A 15,558-nucleotide genomic window follows, 5' to 3' on the forward strand; every position below is an offset into this window, starting at 1 on the left:
GGAGACCAGGGGAGTGATCGTAGAGGTGAAGATAATAAAGTAAAGCCAGGGAGAGGGGAGCAGATGGGAACACATCCTAAATTAAGGAGGAGCTCAAGAATGACGAGAGAAGGGGAGTGGATAGTGGGCGTGGCGAATAGGGGGCGTGGCGAGAGATGAAGGACTGAGACGATCGTCAGCTCCTGGCTATCGCGAGAGTTGGGCCGGGGCCGAGCTCAGCAGTCTATTCCCCCCCATCCCCAACACCATCCCGGGAGGAGCAGCGGCTGCCGGAGCCGCCGGCTCTGGACTCTCCCAATTCTGAGCTCTCATCATGGCGGCGGCGGCAGCTGTCGGGGGACAGCCGTCGCCTCAGTCTGAGCCGCTTCACCCGGAACTGGGCCGGGACAAGGCGGCCACGGCGGCACACCTGAAGGCGGCGCTGAGCCGACCGGACAACCGGGCGGGCGCTGAGGAGCTGCAGGCTCTGCTGGAGCGGGTGCTGAGCGCTGAGCGGCCGCTGACCCGGGCGGAGGGTGGGGGGGAGGAGGCAGCGGCGGCTGGAGGAGGCAGCGGGGGCGGTAGCGGCGGCGGCCCGGGGGCGGCGGAGGAGGAGGCCCTTGAGTGGTGTAAGTGCCTTTTGGCCGGCGGCGGCGGCTACGAGGAGTTCTGCGCCGCGGTGCGGGCCTACGACCCCGCGGCGCTCTGCGGCCTGGTCTGGACAGCCAACTTCGTGGCCTACCGGTGCCGGACGTGCGGCATCTCCCCCTGCATGTCCCTGTGCGCCGAGTGCTTCCACCAAGGCGACCACACCGGACACGACTTCAACATGTTCCGCAGCCAGGCCGGGGGCGCCTGCGATTGCGGGGACAGCAACGTGATGCGGGAGAGCGGGTGAGCCGGGGCTGGCGGCACTGGGGGAGACCGGGAGGGAGCTGCTACCGGGGCTCTCTCGGAGCTGTCAGTGGACAGGAGTGGTGGAAGAGGGAGGGAGCAGGAGCCACATGGGGATAGAGGTATCCGAGCTGTCACCAGTGGGGGAGGGGAACTGTCGCTCCTGAGCCGCCTTCTAGGTCGGGAGCTGCCCTGTTGCCTGGGGCCGCGGGGTTGTCAGTTGTGCACTTGTCCCGGAGAAAGCCCGTGGAGCTGTCCTGTTCGTTGTTCTGCCCAAGCGGACTGTTGGAGGGGAGAGGGAAGAGGAGAAATAAGTCCAACCTAGGGCATTCGGGGCGGGGAGATGCTGTCACCGCCGGGGGAGGGACGAGTTGGGAAACTGTCCCGGGTATCCCCGGCTGAGGGAGGAAGGAACCGAGGAGCTGGCGCCTGGCATGCTGGTGTGTTTGGTGCGGGAGGTGGGTGGAGAGGAGGGAGGAGCCTCGGGGAAAGTGACTGTGGAGCTGTCAAGCAGGTATTTAGTTGTGCCTGGAAGAGCTCTAGAATTGAGCCTTGGAGCAGTTAACTGGGAAGGTTTCCCCTCTCCCTTTTCTTGGGCTGGGGGGGGAGGGGCGGGGAGAGGGTGGGATTGGAAGGAGAAAGTGTTATTGTAGAAAGGGTATTCTCGAGAGAAAGATAATTAGCGAACTCAGCAGGGGAAGATTTTTGACAAGTTTTTTTTTGGGGGGGAGGGTTAGGGTGGTGGTAAGGAGGTGTGTTGTATTGGGAGGTAGGGTTAGGACCTGTGGTTTTAAGGTAAAGGGAACTTCTGATGAGGAAATTCTCTTTGTCAATGCAGATTGGCAACGCATTTGTAAAATTTTTTTCCTTTTGCTTTCTTTCTTTTTGTTTTTGTTTTTCTTTTTTTTTTTTTTACTGGGGACATAAAAGATTAAGTGTAATGCCCAGGGTCAAACTGCCTTTGTTATCTGAGGAAGGATGTGAAGTCCGGTGGGTTTTCCTAACTTGATCCAGTCAGTCAACATACCACTATCCCTCTCATTTGTCCTCCACAAACAATATTTGGATACTTATAAATATACACCTGAATGATTTTATAAAAATTGTACAGGTAATTTGGAGGTGGGTCTTATATTGAAGTTGACTTGAGCAAAAAGTTGTTGATATCTGCACTTAGCATATTAGTAAAAGATGAGGTCTTCTAAGGTGCCTCTGACAATGAAAGGTTGAGTAGTAGTTGATGATTTAATTGGCTTAAAATTTTTAATGTTTTCTATCCCTATTGTTAATTGTACAATTTAAAGTCTGTAGTCCTTTGTCCCCATTTTCTCTTATGAGTATAAAGTCATATGGAAAAATGCAATTCTCATTTTTATGTTTAACTAGAACATGAAACTATTTAAACTCTTAATACATGTTTTATGTATTATTAATACCTCTTTTTTGACTTCTGATTTGCTGTTCAAATTTTTGGCATTTGTGATGGAATTTCTAGCTTTTGCTGTTTTTTTCTTTTTATGTATCTTATTTTACACTAGTCTTTTATGTATGTAAAAAATAAACTAGGAACATACAGGAGTGGAAGAAAAATTACTTTGATGCTACTTATCAATTTCTGTAAATTGTACTATTGATCTGGCTTGGCCTTGAGAAAAGTCTGCAAAATCCCACCAGGAAGTGATACAATAACTTTTTATGAGAAGTTTTCTTTTGTTTTTTTTCGAGTCATATTTTGAATTAGAGGTACAAAACTTAAGTTGTTATCATAATGCCACAATGTAAGACTATATGTCAATTTTATTTGAAGGTAGATTGAGAAGGCTCATTTTTGACCATGGGGTAGCCTTCTTTTCTTCTTATTCTGCCGTCCTTATTGTGTGGCTTCATTCCTGTATCTTTTAAATAGGTATAGGAACTGGACCTGTGATTTCATTGGAACTCCAGGGTGAGGAAAGTCCTCTCTTACCAAGGCAGGTTGGAACCTTCTCTGCTATTTATGGTCTTTAGAGAGTTGCCTAAAGCACTGAAAAGTTAAGTGTCTTGTCCAAGATTATAGGAAACTATCTGAGAGAAGAATTGGATCCAATCATTTCTGACTGCAGGTCAGATCTCTATGCACTTGTGCCATTCCTTTGTGTATCCTTTAGATACTTGGTGAAATCAATCACGTTTGCTTAGAATTTTGAGACATCAAATATCAGACCCAGCGGATACGGGCCATTTAAAAATTATCTTATTTCAGATTCTTGTTCATTTTGAAATTCCCCAGTTCAACTGGGATGATTGTTCAAATCAATCAACATTTATTAAATGCATAGTTGCTGGAGGGGATAGCTTTAGAGACAGAAGAGCCCTAGGTCAAATTGTACCTCTGACACATCCTGTTATGTGACACTGTACAAGTAATAGGATTAGAGATTTAGAGTTGGAGAAGCTTAGAAATCATTAGCCTAACCCTCTCATTTTACATATGAGGAAACAGGGTAGTTTAGTGACTTGCTCAGAGTCACACAGGAGTAAATGGCACGGCTGGGATTTGAATCCAGGTCCTCAGACTTGAAATACATTATTCCTTTCTTTGACCGATGTCCCCCTCAGTGTCCCAGTCAACTACAACTCAGTAAGTCTCTTTAAGTTGTAAGTTGCATTAAATAGTTTCCACATCGGGAACTAATTGGATTTGTGGAAGTCTGAGCTGCTAGGACCAAAAAAATTAATATTTGCATAAATAGTTACCTTCATTTTTGTCCAGGTGCACTAGAATTTTTGTGTAATTTTTTAGGTTATGTGTGGAAAGCAATATTTAGGTAGCATGCCATAATAAACTAGGTTGAACAGCAGGGTTTTTCCCTCTGAGCTGCACTGATGACCATGCAATGATCCTGAATTCAAAGCAGGAGGAATTCAGTGTAATTCTTCTTGACTACATACACTCACCCAACCCATTGCCTTTGTAGACAGTATAGCTACTGCTTCAATGGTTGTAGAACTGGAAACTTTGTGAGAACCCTAAATCATGAACTTTTGAATTCTGACAAGGTGTGGCATGTAAAATTTGTTCATTCTAGTGGGAATAGATATGTTTAAACCTTTTCAATCTTAATAATTTTTCAATATTTTTTGAGAGCACTGATGAGTAAAGATGTGTTGGGAATTTCTGGTTGGTCCGTTGTTTTAACTGCTATGGAATTTTTCAATCTCATCATTCAGTTCCTTCTTCCATATAAGAAGGATTGCTTTTAACTTTGTAAAAAAGAAGAAAAAAAAACTTTGCTCCTGTGACTTTATTTAAAGTATAATTACTGAAGGTGATTAGTACTAGTCTGTGTTTGGGGGTCTGAAGTGGGATTTTGGATAGGTTTATCCTAACCCATATCATAATATCCATTTTACTTTCAAATTGGTAATTATGGAGAGCAGTCTGCTCTTACTTTTTGATTTGGTAATATTAACAAAATAAGTTATCTTTGAGTCTTTTCTGTTTCTGTCACTATCCCTCTCTTTTAACTCAGTTACCAGTATCTTTTTATTTTATCTTCATCAGACTCCTTTCTTATTGTTATTATCCTAGGATAGGTGCTAATTATCATCTTTCTTAGTCTATTACAATACCTACCACTTTCTGTTCCTTCTAGTATATTTATTTCACTGCTGCCAAACTAATCTTCTTTATGCATTTGTCTGTTCATGTCAGTCTTCTGCTAAAACCCTTAAACATCTTTGCTTACCCACTTAGTAAAGTTTAAACCTTTTAGCCTGACATTCAAAGCCCTCTCTGACCTGATATATTTTCAGCTATCTCTCATACCTTTCACTTTCAACTTACTATATGTTCCAGCCAACTGGACAACATGCTGACCATATTTCCTTTTTCTTCTTCCTACTCTTCTCTCATATATTCTTAATTTTATTGCTTTTCTTTCTTGGCTAATGCTTTTTCCTATGTCTTGTAGAAATTTTGATCTATATTTTACCTATTGAATTCCTACCCATTACTTAAAAAAAGCCAATTGAAACCCTGATATCCTCAGTCATTAATAACTTCCCCTCTCCTGTAAGATCTCACATAATATTTTGCTTGTATCTTTAGTGCATTTATATATATGTCAAATTCCCCAACTAGTCTGTAAGCCAACTGAACCTTGGAAGTACATCGTTTCTTTACTTTTATATGTCTTCCCTCCTGCATTTTCTCCACCTCCCCCCAATCACTTAAACAAGTGTTCTACACACAATGGGTGTTTAATAAATGTTTATTGAATTTGTTGGAATTTAAAGCATACTTGAAGAAGAGAACATTTTTAAAACTGTGGATTATGTGAGATATGATCCTTAAGCCTAAGGAAAACATGAAATTATTAATAGCTAAATACATGTAAATGTATTATTTGCCCTCTGCCAAGACTATGTTGGGCAAATATGGCTTCTGATTTTTCTAATGAATTTAAATCATAGTATGGAAAATCCATTTTATTATACAGAGGTTGGTTCTGGTATGTAAACATGTATTGAAGAGAGATTTTGATTATAAGAATTAATACTTTGTCAGGGAGGAATATAAACATTTATTTTGAATTATCATAAATATTTTAATTGAGTAATGTCTGTATTATGGCATTTAAGGAAGAGGTATTGATTATAAATTCCTTTCAGTTTTTGTCAGGATTTTGTGTATTTTTTTTTTAATGTAAGTTATTTGGCTAGGTATTAAGAAGACCTGAGTTCAGATCTGTTCGAAGACATTTTATTGGTTGTGTGATCCAAGGCAAGTCACTTAACCTCTGCCTTATTTTCCTCAACTATAAAATTATATCAGGATAGTTGCATCTACCTTGCAGGGTTGTTGTAAAGATCAAATGAGATAATATTTGTAAGATACTTATTATAGTACCTGGCACATTGTAGGCTCCATATAAACAATTATTCCTTTCCCTTTCCTTAATTCAAAATGTTACATAAATAATGATTCAAAAGTCCTTTTTAAAAGACTTGACATACATACACCTTTCTGGTCATGGAAGTGGTATATAGGTTCCAAAGTATAAAAATTTTTATTAGGATAATCAAAATCAAGTATAAAGTAATTCATTAATTTATTTTTCTGGAATACTGGTATCTGAATATCATGGTTGCTAGTATCCAAAGCATGTATTAACTTCATTAGTGGCATGTGTTGTGTATTATGCTCAGTTTCCAATATTTAAGCAGCATTACCTGCTACTGACTGTGCTAGCCCATTATCTGTGGATAAAATTAATGGCCATCTCTAGGGATTATAAGGGGATTATAGCATACTCTGATATAAAAGGAAAACCTAAATGCTTAGTAATGATCTCTAAACAGATAAAAAAATAATCTATAGTTTTAGATCTATAGTGGTGCTCCTTCATTTCCTGAGACTTACCATTTCTTCACAGCTTAAGATTCTCAGTACTATTGAGCAAATGGTAATCAAAAACAATTATTTTGTGTGAATCTAAATAAAATTACATTGTTAAATTCTTGTATTTTTTTCAACTCCACTGATACATATCAATTAATTTCTGGGCTTTTAAGGATAGATATTACATATATTGGTTAAAAATATACAGTAATATAATTAAAAGGATGAAGAGATGATTTGAATTTTAATATGGATTAGCTCCGTTTTAAACCCTCGTGTATGATTTTATTTTTATTTGGGAAAATGTTTAAATAACTATAACATAACTCTAGTTGCATTATAATAGGTTTCTAACCCCCTCCCCCCATGTCACATATTGGTAATATGTTTGTGGGAGTATCCTTGTACCAACACAAAAATGGTAACCCTGATAATAATGCAGTAGAAAGATCTTTGCTTTGGCCAAAAAAAGTGACTTGTTTTTCAGCTAACATGGTGATATTGAGTCTATTAAACTATCAAGCCTGTGCTTCATATTCATACTGAAATCCTTTCTAGTTTCATAAAGAACCATCTAGAGCTTGTATTCCATTGGCATAGTCTTTCAGAATGCAGGGTCACCTTCATGCCACAAACAAGACAGCAGAATAGGACTTTAGTGGATGATTCATTTTCTATTCAATACATATTCCTTTAGTCATTAGGTAAGTCACTTTTATATTTAGGTATCTACATCTCTTGTGAACTTTACATTTATAACAAACATTTTATTATACAAAGAAGAACATAAAAGAATTCTATGTGAAAATGTGAGCCTCTGTTAAGTTTTAAAAAAGTTTATATTTGCAAGATAGTAACAATTACCCAATGTCCCTTTCAGAATTATTTTCTTTTTTGTATTTTAAATGTTTCTACTCCTATCTCTATTTTTGTATCTGACTACTCCTTTAAATCATCTCACATCCAATAGAAGCACTCCTTTGTAATAAATAAGTATAGCTAAGCAATATGTACTAACACATTACTGGGTCTAAAAATATCTGTCTGTTTTTCATCTCTGCTCCAGCCTCTACCAAGAAGTGGGAAGCATGTTTTAATATCAGTCTTTTTAAAGGATCAAAGGAAATAACATTTGTAAAGCATTTAGTCTTCCTTCCTTCCTCCCTCCCTTTTCCCCTTCCTTCCTTCTTTCCCTCCCTTCCTTCCTTTATTTTTCCATTTCCTTCTTCCTTCTGCCCTTCCTTACTCCCACCCTTCCTTCCTTCTTGTCAAGTTTCCTGCTTTTGTCTGAGTTCTGAAGTTCTTTAGAGTTGATATTTTGTGTTATTGTAACTATTATGTAAATTCTGCTTTTCCTCATTTCACTTCATATCAGTTCATAAAATCTCAGGTTTTTCTAAATCTCATTTTAAAAATTTCTTATGGCATATTTCACTATGCTTATTTATATGCATTAATTCATTCAGTCATTTCCCAGTTGATACACATTCATCTTATTTTTAGTCTTTTGCTACAATGATCTTTTTCCTCTATGGAATCTATATAGCACTATTGTAGATATTGCTGTGTCAAAGGGTTTGTACACTTTAGTGAATTTTTAGGCATAGTTATGGATTATTCTTCAGGAAAACTGATTGACTTCATATTTTTACCAGCACTGTATTAGTGTTGGTATGCTCCTCCAATATTTGCTATTTTCTTCTTTTCTCATGTTTGCTGTTCTATTGAATATGAAGAAAGAACTCAGTTATTTTAGTTTACTTTTCTCTTATTAATTGATTTCTTTTTTTCTTTCAGATTAATTTTTTCTGTTTGACAACAATCTTTTTCTTCCTCCTTTATTCATCATTGAAAAAAATAAAAATATAATATAATATATAGAAATAAGATATGTCAATTACATATATGTAACAATTAGGCATAATCAATCAAAACAAATTTTTGTATTGGCGATTTCCCAAAAATACCTAATCTGCATACTGAATCAATCACTTTTCGCATCTGAGGTCTTCTAGAATTATGGTTGGTTATCGTGTTGATCTTTTAAAGCTTTTTGTTGTGACAGTGTTGTTAATTGTAGAAATTGTTATTCTGGTTCTGCTTACTTCATTCTTCATCAGTTTGTATAAATTTCCTCAGTTCTCTGAAATCTCTCCCTTCATTATTTCTTAGAGCACAATATGTTCTATTTCATTTCTATATTGTATTTTATTTAGCCATTTCTCAATTGATGAGTAGTCCCTTAGTTTCTAGTTCTTTACCACCATAAAAGAAGCTGTTTTTAATGTTTTCCTACATATGGGTCCAAAGGTTTATTTTATTGCTGAGTCAAAGGGTACTTTTTTGAATATAATACCAAATTGCTTTCCAGAATGGCTGAACCAATTCATAGCTCCACCACTAATGGAATGCTCATTTTCCTGTGTCTTTTCCAATGCTCATTATAGTGCCTGGCATATAGTAGGTTTTCTTTTATTTTTTTGTTATCTTTTATTATTAGTGATTTGGAGCACTTTTTGATGTAGTTGATGACCGCTTAAATTTCTTAATTTAAAAATTTTCCAATTCAAATTGTTTTACTGCTTTATCTATTGGGAAATGGCTCTTGTTCTTTTATATTAAAATCAATTTCCTGTATTTCTTGGATATCAGATTTATGAGAGAAATATGTTGCAAAAAATTTTTTTCCCTAGGTAACACATTTCCTTTTTACTAATATTGCAACAACAATTGTTTTTTTGCCTTAGAGGATTTAGATTTTAGATTGTAAAGCACAACATTTTGAAAAAAAATTATTGCCCAGTTCATGGAAATTGATAAACTAAGAAAAGTTGTACTTTAGTGAAGGCTAATATTTATATATACACAGTATTATAAAACTGCTTCATTTTAGTTCCATTTTTTTTCTCTAATCACTTCAATACTTTTTACTATTTTCCATCTGTAATTACATATTGTTTGAAAAATAACATTTTTGACAGCACAGTGATTAGGACTTAGTATAAAGCTTTTTGATTGATGGGCATTGTTTATTTTTGAGATGATTAGAATGTGTTATTTTGCTCTGTTAAATTTTAGCCAGATTCAAGTATGTAAACAAAAATAATAGATCTAATTTCTTGGTTGAGTGGTGAGATTTTTGCATATTAAATTATACACATTTTGAAATTTTAGTTTAATACCCAAGTTTTTATATGATTGCCATCATAGAATTTTACAGAGTTTTTAATATTTAGATTTCCTTAAAAAAATTTCTAAGGGCAAGGCATTGATATATTTAAAATTTTAAAGTGTAATAATTCAAACTATAGCTTTAAATTGTTAGGCTGTTTCTAGACATTCTGAATAAAAATATAAAATGTTACTTTGATAGACTTGTAGTAGTAAAATTGATTGGTAATTCATTATTTCATGTGTCTAGGTTACAATCTGTCCTTTGGAAAATTTTAAAAATTGAAAGTTTATTATTTGGCAGGCTAGAAAAATCTGAAAATCAACAAGCTAGCAACTATTTTATTTAGGAGTGAAAAAAATCCCTTGTTTCCTCTAGAATATAGTACATTTAAATTTTTTTCAGTATTTGGCTTTTTTGGTTAAATTTCTAGTTCTTCTGTTATGTATACAAAAGTTGGTGAGCACTTTGGGATTATTTATTTCTTCAGAAAAAGATCTTCAGTCTTGCAGGTGGAGAAATTTTATTTCTCTTAGATTATCCATTGTTGATAAAACTTTCTTTGTAACTGAAATAATCAAGGCTTTCTGACTGCTCTCATCAGAAGAATTTCAAGAACTCTGAAAAAAAGGGCTTTGGAGAGAAATTATGTTGGAATCTCTAAGACTGGAAAATGGGGAGGGAATCCTACAGTTAATAATTTACAAGTAGATTTTACTTGGGAAGTTCCTGCTTATCTTTTTTTAGTTTTATTTTCACGTGGGGGTTTTTCAAGGGAGTCAGAACTTTGCAGTTATAAACATAGTTAAGGAATCCCACTTATCACCAACAGAAAAATATTTGACAGGTAGTATTTTGAATATAAACTCTTAATACTTCTCAGCTGAGAATACTTTCTTTTGTATTTTTAAAGTACAGATACTTTTTATTTTTTGTTTTTCAGTTCCAAAATTTTCCCTGCCTTCCTCCATCTATTAAGAAGGCAAGAAAAACAAAACCCATTACAAATATATAGACATGTAAAACATTTCTGCATGCTTTTGTAACATTTTCTTTTTTTACTGCAAATGTAACATTTGACAAACATAAACATTTTAGTATGCAAAGAATAAAAAAAGAAGCTTGCATATGAAGTTGAACTTTTTTGTTACATAGTTTTAAAAAAATATTGAACTTAACACTAACAAAATTGGGCTCCTAAACTTTTTTGTTTTTGTTCTTTATATTTTTATTGTGCTATTAATCTTTTCTTGCCTTTTTTTTCATGATCTCTGTTAGAATATGTATTTGGACAATAAAACCAGAGGTAGGTAGGTAACTTCTTTTTGGATCCAGAATTCTGTAACATTCTATCACTACAGTGAATACTTTTGAGATAGAATTGACCCAGTCTTTGCTGAACCAATTTGTACATAACAAATCTTATAGAGTAGTCCCTGCATGGCAAGTACTTTACTAGCACTCTTGAAAGAGTGATCCCACACCATTTGGAGACCTTGACCTTCTAGGCAAGTTTTGTTGCATTATTTCATTAGTACTAAGATGCATAGTAATGAAATAATGAGACTCTGTAGAAATATATTTCAGAAGTAAAAGGTCTTATAATTCAGTATCCTGTGTCAAATGAAATAAGTAGTGTTTTATGTATGGTAGTCTAGAGGAAAAACTTAGCTATACTGTTAGGAAAGAAATGTATATTTTAAAGTTGTACATCAGATGATTAAAGAGGCAGAACTTAAAATATTACCATCGGGGGCAGCTGGGTGGTTCAGTGGATTGAGAGCCAGGCCTGGAGACGGGAGGTCCTAGGTTCAAATCTGGCCTCAGACACTTCCCAGCTGTGTGACCCTGGGCAAGTCACTTGACCCCCATTGCCTAGCCCTTACCACTCTTCTGCCTTGGAGTCAATACACAGTATTGATTCCAAGATGGAAGGTAAGGGTTTAAAAAAAAAATTACCATCTCTCACAAGTGTTCCATTTCCTGTTTCTTCTTTTATCTTGGTCAATGAACATTTATTAAGTGTCTGGTATGTGCCAGGCACTGTACTTAAACACTGGTGATAAAAAGAGAAATTAAGAAAAAAATGGTTCCTGTTCTCAAGGAGCTCTCCTCTCTTTTTGGGAGAGACAACATGCAAATAACAATATACTGTATGTACATGGGCATTTGTGTGTGTGTGTGTATATGTATGTATTTATTTGAAAATAGTTAATAGAGGAAAGGTACTACCATTAAGGTGTCTTGGGAAAAATCTTACAGGAGATAGGATTTTAGCTGAGACTTGAAGAAAGCTAGAAGGTCCAGGAAGACAGATGAAGAGAGAAAGAATTCCACACATAGGTGAAGGCTGTGAATGAGAAGGGAGAGAGATTGTTTCATGTGAGCAAGGAGACCAGTATTACTACATCACAGGGTTCATAGGGTAGAGGAATAAGGTATAAGAAGACTGGAAAGAGTTAAGAAGGCAAGGTTATGAAGGTCTTTGAATGCCCAAGATAGAATTTTATATTTGATTCTGGAGCTGATAAAGACCCATTGAAATTAATTGAATGGGGATGGGAAGTGACATGGTCTGACCTGAGCTTTAAGAAGATCAATTTAATACCAGAATGGAGAATGGATTGTAGTGGGGAGTAACTGAAGGAGAGACACCAAACAATTAGCTGTTTCATTAGTCCAGGAATGAGAAATTTTTGAGAACTGCTCCAGGGTGGCGGGAATGTGAGGAGAGGAGAGAGGTAGGTAGAATTGACAGGTCTTGGCAATAGATTGTATATTGGGGAGAGAGAGCAGTAACCCTTAGTTATGTATGGGTCATGGTGTTGAGAGGCCAAAGAGGGTAACCAGAATGCCAAAAAGCCTTAGGTTCTTGCTGATTTGGGAACTGGGTCTTGGGGTTGTTTTGTATAGAGGTTGAAAATTGGTGGGGAATAAAGAGAGGGAGAGATATGGGTTGGGTTAGTTGGCTTCCGAGATTTTGTCTGACTGAAATTGTGTAATTTTGAAATATAATGCAGAGAAGGGAATAGAGGGAGCAAAATAGAGACAATAAAACTAGAGGGAGAAGGTACTACTAGTTGTGGGTGAGGGGGGTAGGGAGAACCATGGAAGTCTACATGGAATAGTTGGGCCTGAGAGGAAGAAAACTTTTAAGGAAGATAAGGATCCTAAAAAACAGGTATAAGAAAATAATAGTTTGTGTGAATTATGTGAGAGAGGAGATATGATGTTGAATTTGGATAATTGAAATAGTCTAATTTTACAGGAACATGGAGTATGTAAAGGGGAATAATGCAAAAGTGAAAGTAGTTTGCAGACAGCTTCTGATTTGTTCTAACATTGCTGTCTCATTTTTTTCTCTTCTGTAAGTCTTATTGTCACCTTTGTTGGTTCATTATGTATGTCATGCATCATAGATGGAATTTCCCAAATGACCTATCCTAAGCTCTCTTCTTTCAATATACTTTTTTTGGTAATCTAATTAGTTCAGATTAGCTTAATTATTATCTTTATACAGATGACTCAGTTATTCAGTTCTAGCTATTCTCTTAACTGCCATTTCCCTGAGAATAACTTTGTTTTATTAATTGAGGCATTCAATCCCATTAACAAAGAATGGATCTTTCCCTAGTTTCCTCAGTGAAAAGGGAGCCTTAACTCTCTTTCCTTTAAAGATGGGGTGAGCCCTCTTTCTGATTGGCTTGACAGTTTTGGCCCTTAGACCTGTGGAAGTCCCCTTTGGAAGATTTTTCAAAAGAGGAGATGGACTTAGAGACCTCAATTCTTCCTTTATTACTTCATCATAGGGGAGGTAAGTCTTTGCTTAATATAGGAAGATGCTAGTACATTTCATCCACATGGCTGGCCTAGCATGCTTTCAAATGGATCAGAGTTTACTGTGGCTGATCAACCCTGCCCTTAATCCTTTTAAGATCTTAACAATAACAACAAAAGGTTGTAACACAATTTCATAAGGGTTAGGGATGGAGGAGGAGATGGGGACTGGGAGTAAGTAAACTTAGTTTGAAAGCTGACTGTTTCTGCCTGGTCTTGGGAGGCTAAGGGGAAAATGATTTCACATAGAAATATTACTAACAAATAATATTATTCAATATTAATTTTATTTTTAAGGCAGGAGTGTCAGCTATAGGCTGCTCTTATCAGGGTTGGAAGGCTGAAATGAAGTCTTGGGGCCAGGTGGGAGATTTACAAAGCTCCAATTTATTATGTCAAAGAGTTAGATTTTTATAGAGATATTTCTGCTAAGTCATTGTGTCAGTGCATCACCTCATTACCCACAAAATACTGTTTTAAGAAAATGAAGTTCCAGGAGCCCAACCATTTCAAGGCTCCTCCAGAAACCCAAGCAATACAAGGGGCCAGAGTTAATCCCAGAGAGTCACCTCCTGCTTGTGTCCAGCTTTGCACTTGGCCTTTTGGCCTTTGGCAGTGTAAGGAAGTGTCTTTCCAAGATTTATTCATGGTTCCTTCCTTACCAGGCCATACTGACCCCAAAATTGAAGAGTGGTAAGGACTGGGCAATTGGAATTAAGTGACTTGTCCAGAGTCACACAGCTAGGAAGTATCAGAGGTCAGATTTAAACCTCATTTACTTTTGCTTAGATTATTGTAATAGTTTTTCAGTTTGTCTCCTCTCAACTTTCCCCCTACATATCCTATTCTTCATGTGGCTATCTGAATATTAATGTTTTCTGCCACTATCTTACTTCAATCAACTCCTTTGGCTTCCTATTGACTCTGGGATTGCTAAAAGAATATCTTTGATTGGGCATTGCCCTCAATAATAAAGTAAATCTAGGAAGAAAATATTTAAAATGTAAATGATATATGTATATATACATATGTGTATAGATAATTACATATAGAAATAATTTTAACATTTGTTTTCTCATATTTCAAGTTCCAAATTCTCTCCCTTCCTTTTCTTCTCTCCTAATTCTGATATAGTAAGCAATTTTATATATGTATTATTATGCAGTACATATTTCTATATTTGTCATGTATATTTTGTGTGACAATAATGTATGTCAGATTTAATTGCTTTCCACTTCTGGGAGGGAGGAGGGAAAAAGGGAGGGAAAGAAATTGGATTATATAACTGGAAAACTTATGTGGAAATTTTTTATTAAATTGAAAAAATTAAAAATATATTCATCATGTTGTGGAAGAAGACATGTATCACTAAAAAAAGACTTATGAAGAAAATAAAGTAAAAAATGATATGCTTCCATCTGTATTCAGACTCCCATCATTTCTTTCTCTGGTGGTAGCATTTTTCATTATGAGTCCTTTGGTGTTTTGAATCATTGTTTTGCTGATCATAGTTGTCATTCATAGCTGATCATTGTATAGTATTGCTGTTACTGTGTACTATATTCTCCTGGTTCTGCTCTCTTCACTTTGCATCGGTTCATGTAAGTGTTTCCAGGTTTTTCTGAAATCTTCCTGTTCATCATTTTTTATAGTACAAAAGAGAATTCCATTACAATAATATACCATTACTTGTTTAACCATTCCCCAATTGATAGGCATCTCTTCAATTTTTAATTCTTTACTACTGAAGAGCTATTATAGATATTTTTTATAAGTAGCTCTCCCTCCCTCTCCCTCTCACTTTTCTCTCCCTTTCCCTTCCTCCCTCCCCCACTCTCTTTCTTTCCATCTTATAGGGATATAGATCTAGTAGCAGTATGGCTAGATCAAAGGATATACTCAATTTTATGTCCATTTAGTGATGGTTCTAAATCATTGTCCAGATTGGTTGGATCAATTCAGAACTTCACCAGTGTGTCAGTGTCCCAATTTTCCCACATTGCCTCCAACATTTATAATTTTCTTTTTCTGTCATATTAGCCAATAGGAAGAGAATATTTGAAGGAGCTTACTTTAGCATGAGTCATATTTAATATCTAGTAATTTGGCAAAGTTCCACATTTATTCACGGGGTATTTATTGTAACTAGTCTCAAAATTAACCAGGTGGGAAAATTTCCTGTTTAGAAAAGAAACAGCACAATGGGAAACTGAATCAAGGGTATCCTACTTTTGCCTGCCCATGATCATCCCCTCAACTTCCCAGGGACAAATATCCACCTGTAGTAGTTCTC

General features: G+C 36.6%; 1 protein-coding gene across 10 annotated transcripts in view; it reads left to right on the top strand.

Moving 5' to 3' along the window:
• Positions 1 to 206: 206 nt before the first annotated feature.
• Positions 207 to 15,558, top strand: part of UBR3 (ubiquitin protein ligase E3 component n-recognin 3) — a 338,509-nt gene continuing 323,157 nt past the window's right edge. For 5 of the 10 annotated variants that reach the window (XM_056797273.1, XM_056797276.1, XM_056797277.1 and 2 more), the window contains exon 1: positions 208 to 873. In XM_056797273.1, the coding sequence (XP_056653251.1) occupies positions 314 to 873 (560 nt within the window). In that variant the 5' untranslated portion in view covers positions 208 to 313. Of the gene's footprint in view, positions 874 to 15,558 lie in introns of all 10 variants that reach the window. The other 5 variants (XM_056797278.1, XM_056797279.1, XM_056797282.1 and 2 more) reach the window with 2 other exon arrangements.

This window comes from Monodelphis domestica, chromosome 4 (genome assembly GCF_027887165.1).
Source record: "Monodelphis domestica isolate mMonDom1 chromosome 4, mMonDom1.pri, whole genome shotgun sequence".
NCBI lineage: Eukaryota > Metazoa > Chordata > Mammalia > Didelphimorphia > Didelphidae > Monodelphis > Monodelphis domestica.